Below are 7,801 nucleotides of genomic sequence, written 5' to 3'. Positions count from 1 at the left end.
AGCGTATAATCACTGCTAAACAAAATGACAAAGCTTTTTGAAAGACGTCTCACATGAACTGGAAAGTGGTAATTGCAGTTACTAAATTAATAAGGATTCAGTTTATGACGCTTAATTTTTTGCTTAATTTCTATGAAGACTTGCACCGTAGTAACGACATTTTTGGCGGAAAATATTGTTACTTTAATTAGGGTATGTAAACTAATAACTTATTAATATAAATACACAACCTCTCCACATCTTTAGGACCAATAATAAGGAATCATGATAAGCTTACTGCAGTCTGACAGAATGTGGCAATAGCCTAATTTAAGGTTGACTATTAGAAAACCTGTTGAAAATATAAGAAAAAGCTGCTTAAACTTGTCTCATTCTATAGTCTACCACACTATATCACACTGTATTTACTGTGTATTTGCTAACTGTCAAAGACTTCTTGATAAGAAATGTCCTTACCACATTTAAAATGCACAATGACCTTAAAAATATGTACAAAGTAGTTTGATCTTTATCTCATTCTGAAAAGCAGGGTTAGAATTTCCTGCTCAATATGTAAATAAGTAAATATGTATTTTAAGATAATTCTACTGATAACACATAATTGTATAATTATGATTATGTATGTTTCAAAGCCCATTATGTTCTAGTTTACTATGCTTAGGGTCCATGAATTGAGCAGTCAGAGTACACATCCTATTCACTAAACCCAGATCTTCTTACCGTCATAATGGAAAATCAATTTGCTAGAGTGGTGAGCTAGTTGCTGCTGTGCATTTGTTGCAGTCATGTGTACAACGACCATTCTGATGCTCCATAGTATTTTACTGGAATAAAACACACTTCGCGATTGGGTCAAATCTTAAAAGCTGGGACAAAGGCAGTGGAAACCGACTTGAATCTGTTTGCAGTTTTCTTCTTAATTGTCAGGATGAGTCCTGTCCTTTTGCTATCTTTGTTACTGTCAGGTAAGTCCAGGGCTTTTTCTTGTTTGCATTGTATTAATTATACAATCATTCAGTTATGTATGTTGCATAACTTTTAATGCTGTTTGCATTAACATTTAATATATAAAAAAAAATGGAACAAAATTAGAAACATTTTAAGACTATTTAAAAAGCCACTATATGTGAATGACATTTACTGTACATTTTATACTGTGGAACGAATGTGACTGAATTCGATATTCTGCCAAACTGTACTGATAATTCTAACTTAACCAAGTCAAGCAAGATCTGCACTGATTAACATTTCTGTACAGTTATTCCACAGGCTGAGTTAGTCCCAGAGAAACCAAAGAGATCTGCTTTGAACCAACTCACCAGGTTACTGCTTCGCAAATATAGCTGTGGAGTCCGGCCTGTCCAGAACTGGACCAAACCAACTACCGTTTACATTGACCTTATAATCCAGTCTGTCCTAGATGTGGTGAGCGCATTTCAACCTTTAGAGAAATTACTGGTATTACTTGTACCTGTAATATTGGTCATACAATGAATAATTTTTGTATGCCAAGATTTTTTTATATGCAATGAATAGGAAAGTTAATTGTTAGAAGTAGTTAACTAAATAAATGTATTGCACAGTTATTAGTGTGTTTCCATGTAAGTAAAATAAATTTGCACATCTTTTCACAGGATGGACAGACTCAGAAAGTGACCACCAGCATTTGGTATCGCCAAGTTGGTATCAATTAATTTGTCTAATTAGTGGTAACAGTAAATAACTAAATACACAGCAGCATTATTGTATATGGCTACCATACTTTATTCAAATTAGTCTGATGCAGATTGTTTATGGTAGCTGTTTTTAAATTTTTCTTTTTTTTCTTTTGCAGTGTAACCTCTGGAAATCAAACATATTGTCTTTTGACTGTTACCTGAATATTTACTTTAAATATTATCAATAGACCAGTATATTAATAAATCAGTACTATACATACCTGAGTGCCCATAAACAACATGTCTTTTTCCTATAAAAGAAGAATACTTTGAATGAGCAGTTTTCATAAAACACATTTAATTCTATCTTTACGAGACAGATCCAGCAAAGAAATACATACACAATAATCCGATTTTGAAATGCATGGAATCTGATATTTGAGCGATCTGAATCTTTCTCATGGGACCTGCTAGGTAACAGTAAACCGCATTAATGTTTCAGATATGGAACGATGAGTTTCTTGTTTGGGATCCTGAAGAGTTTGATGGAATCACTGAAATATCGCTGTCCTCGGATGCGATCTGGGTACCTGATGTCATCGTAAATGAATTGTATGTACATGATAGATGTATCTCCAGCCTGCATCACAAGTTCCTTTTGTGTTCTGGAAATGAATTTTGTTGAGTTATACTCTCATTGCATCATATGTCTTCCTATCTCTCCAGCGTCGATGTTGGCAAATCCCCAGTCATCCCATATGTTTATGTCAACTGCTCAGGAACAGTAAAAAACTACAAACCCATCCAGGTGGTCTCAGCCTGTCACCTGGAGATGTATGCCTTTCCCTTTGACAAGCAGAACTGCACCCTGACCTTTCGCAGCTGGCTCCACTCAGGTAAATTACTCACTCGTGCACAGTGTGTGCTTTGTACACAAGCTGCCCTCCGTATAATGATAGTTGCTGTGATTACTGCGTTTTTTTGATCAGCCCTGGTTAGAATCTTTTAAAAACTGACATATTTTAAATAAGCTCCTCACAAACCTGCCAACATAAACACTTAATTGAACAATAACACAATGAACTGCTGATGTGTTTCTCTGGCAGTGAATGAAGTGGATTTAGCTCTGTGGAGGCCTGCTGAGGAAATCGCCAATGATACGAGAGAGTTCATGAATAACGGTGAATGGGAGCTGCTGTCTGTCCCTTCTCTCTACTGGACACTGAATCTTGAGGACAGAGACTACGCACAGATTCAGTTTAATGTGAGCAAATCCTGTGCGATAATATAGTTGACATTTTGTGAAAACATCTTAACACGATCTTCACATCTTAACACGATCTTCACATCTTAACACGATCTTGTGAAACAGAAGGCTTATAGGGATAATTCACCCAAAAATGAAAACTCTGTCATTAAGTACTCACCCTCATGTCGTTCCAAACCCGTAAGACCTTCGTTCACCTTCGGAACACAAAATAAGATATTTTTGATGAAAACCGAGAGCTTTCTGACCTTGCATAGACAGCAACGCAACTGATACATTTAAGGCTCAGAAAGGTAGCAAGGATATTGTTAAAATAGTCCAAGTAACATCGGTGGTTCAAACGTAATTTTATGAAGCTACTAGAATACTTTTTGTGCGCAAAGAAAACAAAAATAATGACTTTAATCAACAATTTCTTCTCTTCTGTGTCAGTCTTCGACGAGCGTTCACGAGAGTATCACAATGCATGCGTGTGCATTCCTCTGCTTGTAAACAAGGCGCAGCACATCCAGGCTCTACGTCAGAATGTCGGCTTCTGCGTCAGCAGCACCACACGCATCCGTTGTGGTACTCTAGTGATGTATATCACAACAAAAATATCTATTACTACTTCCTTTATATTGTGACTTTAAAATTTATTATAATCCATCCATCCATTCTTCAAACTGTTTATCCTCAGTAGGGATGCTGGATCCCATCTTCTCAGGTCACTAAATCAAATGTAATTTAATTTAAAATTATTTTCTATTATTTAGAAAAATATAATATTATATTGTTGTTTATTTTGATTTGAATTGCATTTTCTTTTATTTTTAAATTAAAATATTTTTAATATATTTAGATTTTTTCTTTTACTTGCCATTGCCAAATTTGACTTGCATTTAAAGTGTGACAAATGTTAATTTTGGACCCTGACTGAGACATTAGGCACGTAACAGTAGGCCAGACATGCTAGCTAGAGTATTGACGTTAGTCTGACATGTGTCACAACCCTTCTCCAACCTTTGCATGGCTGTTAGTGGAGTCACACTAAAGCTAATAGATGAGGCTTAGCGGCAGACAACACACAGAAAGGATGATGATAATGAGACTGTCTTTCTGGCATTTGATCAATGAGTGTCGTGTTCAGTGGGAGGAATGGGCCAATAGCTCAAAGCTCGTGGGCAATCCAGCCTGTTCCACTAAGATGCGCACACCATGGAAACGGCTGTGTATTTTGATTACCTTTGCTCTGCGGCTCATTGCCGAAGCCATTTAGGGATCCATATTTGTGTTTTTACTCATTGCCCAAATGGGTGGGGAACATGTTTAAGTCGGTATGAAATTGCTCTTTGTTGTACTGTGGAAGCTTAAGCGGCCTTAAATAAGGAAAGTGAAATGGATGGTCCTGATCCAGATGAGGGGCAGCGAGAGGAAATAGCTCCGTGGCAGAGAGGTTGATCACGACGCTCAAGAATCAAGTCTGAGTACTCAGGGGGAGCTGAGGTGTGGGAAAACAATTTCAGCTCTAGAATGAGAAATTGGACTGATTTAGCAAATCCAGGAAATGGGGAGAAGGCTTAAGCTTGTTATGTAATTCCCCTTTAGACACAGTCATCTCAGACTGCTCCGTGAGCACATTTCTCTGAGGGCAAGTAATGGAATAAATATCACCCAGAGAGCGAGCGTTCAGTTCCAGCTTTTCTGTCTCTCTCTGTAGGTGCTGATCCGCAGGCGCCCCCTGCTGTACGTGGTAAGTCTGCTCATCCCGAGCATCTTCTTCATGGTGGTGGATGTCACCAGCTTCTATCTGCCTCCGAACAGTGGCACTCGCATCACTTTCAAGACCAGCATTCTCTTGGGCTTCACTGTAATCAGAGTCAATCTGATGGATGAAATCCCTGCTACCGCTATTAAAACACCCCTCATTGGTATAGTACAGCTAGAGCTCCTCCTAATTACAATGTTCACCTATTAACAACATTCTTGATGGACAGCAGCCTCACCTTACTGACAACAATGTCTGCTCTTTTTGCCACAGGTGCCTTCTTCGCTGTCTGCATGGCGCTGCTGGTGCTGAGTTTGGCGATGTCCATTTTCGTAGTGAAGCTTTTGCATTACAGTGAGAAGGAAGTCAAGGAGATGTCCATGTCTGCTTGCTTACTAGACAAATACGGCTCAATGGATCAGAGCTTTATTGAGAGCGCTTTCACATCGATGAAGACACTGGATGATATGGAGCAGTCCGGAGGTAGGACAGAAAAATATTATCTATTTATACAATAGTAAGTAATTAGTTAGGAACAATGTTTTTACAATGTCCATTAATTTGTTAATTAATGCATATACTAATACATTTTAAAAAGTTTTAATAAAATTAGTTATAGACAAACATTCATTAACATTGCTCAATAATTTATTCATAAAATAAATATTATGTTGGCATTGATAGCCTTGTGGGCAGTGCACATACAGCGGCGTTGCGCTACGGGCATCCCGAGGTCAAATCCTGACTCAAAAGGAGAACCTTTCCTGATCCTTAATTTCACAATATCATTATTACACCGCTCTTAAGAATAATCTGAGGGTCAGTCACTGGATTCTGCAGTCAATTCATTTATTTCAAGGGAGCCTTTTATTCAGTACATCACTTGCTCACATATGGATCCTCTACAATGAATGGGTGCCCTCAGAATGAGAGTCCAAACAGCTGATTTGATGGACTGGAGTTGTGTATATTACTTGTGGATTATTGTTTTTATCAGCAGTTTGGTCTCTCATTCTGACGTCACCTGTTCGCTGCAGAGGTTCCATTGGTGAGCAAGTGATCAAATGCTTAATTTTTCCAAATCTGTTCTGATGATGAACTAACTCATTTACATCTTGGAAGGTCTACTGTAAGCTTGAGTTTTAATTTTAAGATTTTAATTTTGGAATATTCTGTCATTAATTACTCACGCTCATGTCGTTCCAAACTCGTAAGACATTTACATAGACAAATTAAGATATTTTGATGAAATCTGAGAGCTTTCTGACCCTGAATAGACAGCAACGCAACTACCACGTTCAAGGCCCAGAAAGGTAGTAACGACATTTTTAAAATAGTCCATGTAACTTCAGTGGTTCAACCGTAATTTTATGAAGCTACGAGAATGCTTTTTAAGAAAACAAAAATAATGACTTTTTTCAACTATTTCTTTTCTTCCATGTCTCTGCCGTCATTCATGAGAATACCATGACTCATAATAATTGTGTTCTCTCCCTGATTCAGGCTACGAGTTTGATCTCTCTCCAGAGCCAGACCTGTTCTCCCTGACAGAAGTCTCAAACAATGACTCTCCACTGGAGAAGATCCTGCAAGAGGTGGTGTCTCTCAGACTGTACCTTCAGGAGGAGGACAATGAGGGCAGTTCACAGTCTTACTGGGTGGACCTGTGCCTGAAAGTGGACAAGCTCCTGTTCTGTGTGTACCTGCTAATTATGCTCATCTATGTCATGACTCTACTGCTGCTCTGGGGTGTCTGGAGCTCTGCCTGAAAGTCTGAAGGAGGTGGTAGGGAAAAGAGAGGTGTAATGAGATAAGAAGGGCAAAACGAAGGTAGAGGAGATGGAGAAAGTTAAAACAAAGTGACAGATTTCACAACTGCAGTTTCAGTTTTAATGTATAATTAATTACATTTCATAGCTTCTATTAACATGAATTCAGATTTTCTTATGTAGATTGATAATATAAAATGAGCCCAGTTTGCCTAACGAAATTTATATAGTGAAAGTGAAAGTGACATGACATACTGTCAAGTATGGTGACACATACTCGGAATTTGTGCTCTGCATTTAACCCATCCAACGTGCACACACAGCAGTGAACACACACCCAGAGCAGTGGGCAGCCATTTATGCTCCTTAATGAGTCCTTAATTGTAAAACATGGTTAAAAATCATGACTACCTGTGAGCAAGTTGTCTTCATGTTGTATGTGATTGTTTGCCATAGAATAAAGAAAAACTAATTAATGTACAAATTTATGTTTGAATAATGTCTTTCTCTTCCATGCTTCTCTTCTTTTCACTAAGAACACTCAAATGTTTTAGCGCTTGATGATAAGGGACTGCCTCACTGAAATAAACCCCTATTCATAAACATGGAGGGTGCTTTTTATGTTAATACTCTATAAAGGAATGGGAATAGTATCTATTTTTAATGGCATATGTTCAAGTGGAGATTTATTTTTTTGAACTCAAATGTAGAATCTTAAGATGCTGTGACTTTAACTTACATTTTATAAACTTACATTTTTCTATAACTGTTTTGATTCTTTGATTTGTAAAGCAAGTACATGGAATCAACAAAATAATCCAGTAAATTATAAATTATACTTTTGAACATCAACATGTTAAAATATTGTTTTGAGATTTAGTTTTGCTAAAACTTAAAACAAATATTTTATTATATAGACATGTTCTGAATAAATAAAACATTTAATAAAAACCATGCTATTGTAAAACTGTTTTACTAGGTAATCAAAATCCACTTTTAACTAAATTAATTGGTTTTATTAAATTCAAACATGGAAAATGATTTAATATGTCGGAATCACTTTTACTACATATGTTTCCACAAACAAATGTAATTTTAATGGCCAGATTATGGAGCATTCTTTGAAAAATTACACATAACATATAATGAGAATGAAGAACTTGCGTTAATATGCCCCTCCCTGTACTGTAACATGATCAGATCGCAAGCTCCAATTTCCTTACTGAAAAATAAACCACAATCACCTTCACATCACTATCATTATAGTACATTTTCATTACATCGCTTCTCAGAGCTGCCAGTTCAGTCAGAAAAAAAAACACCTAATTCAATTCCTCATCAAAATTCTGATAATATTTTC

At 36.9% G+C, this 7,801-nt stretch overlaps 1 protein-coding gene across 1 annotated transcript; it reads left to right on the top strand.

Moving 5' to 3' along the window:
• Positions 1-727: 727 nt before the first annotated feature.
• Positions 728-7,041, top strand: LOC306855959 (5-hydroxytryptamine receptor 3B-like; the record flags this gene model as incomplete). The annotated part of the gene is made up of 9 exons (XM_079394931.1): positions 728-751; positions 1,270-1,425; positions 1,635-1,679; positions 2,161-2,270; positions 2,385-2,554; positions 2,765-2,922; positions 4,625-4,835; positions 4,946-5,155; positions 6,176-7,041. 9 exons carry the CDS (start codon positions 728-730, stop codon positions 6,439-6,441), a joined length of 1,350 nt encoding a protein of 449 aa, XP_079251057.1. The 3' UTR covers positions 6,442-7,041.
• Between the last annotated feature and the right edge of the window lie 760 nt (positions 7,042-7,801).

The sequence above is a fragment of the Barbus barbus genome, assembly GCF_936440315.1.
Source record: "Barbus barbus genome assembly, chromosome: 36".
NCBI classification, from domain to species: Eukaryota; Metazoa; Chordata; class Actinopteri; order Cypriniformes; family Cyprinidae; genus Barbus; species Barbus barbus.
The sequence above is the reverse complement of the archived record's forward strand: the minus strand, read 5'-3'. Positions and strand labels throughout refer to the sequence as shown.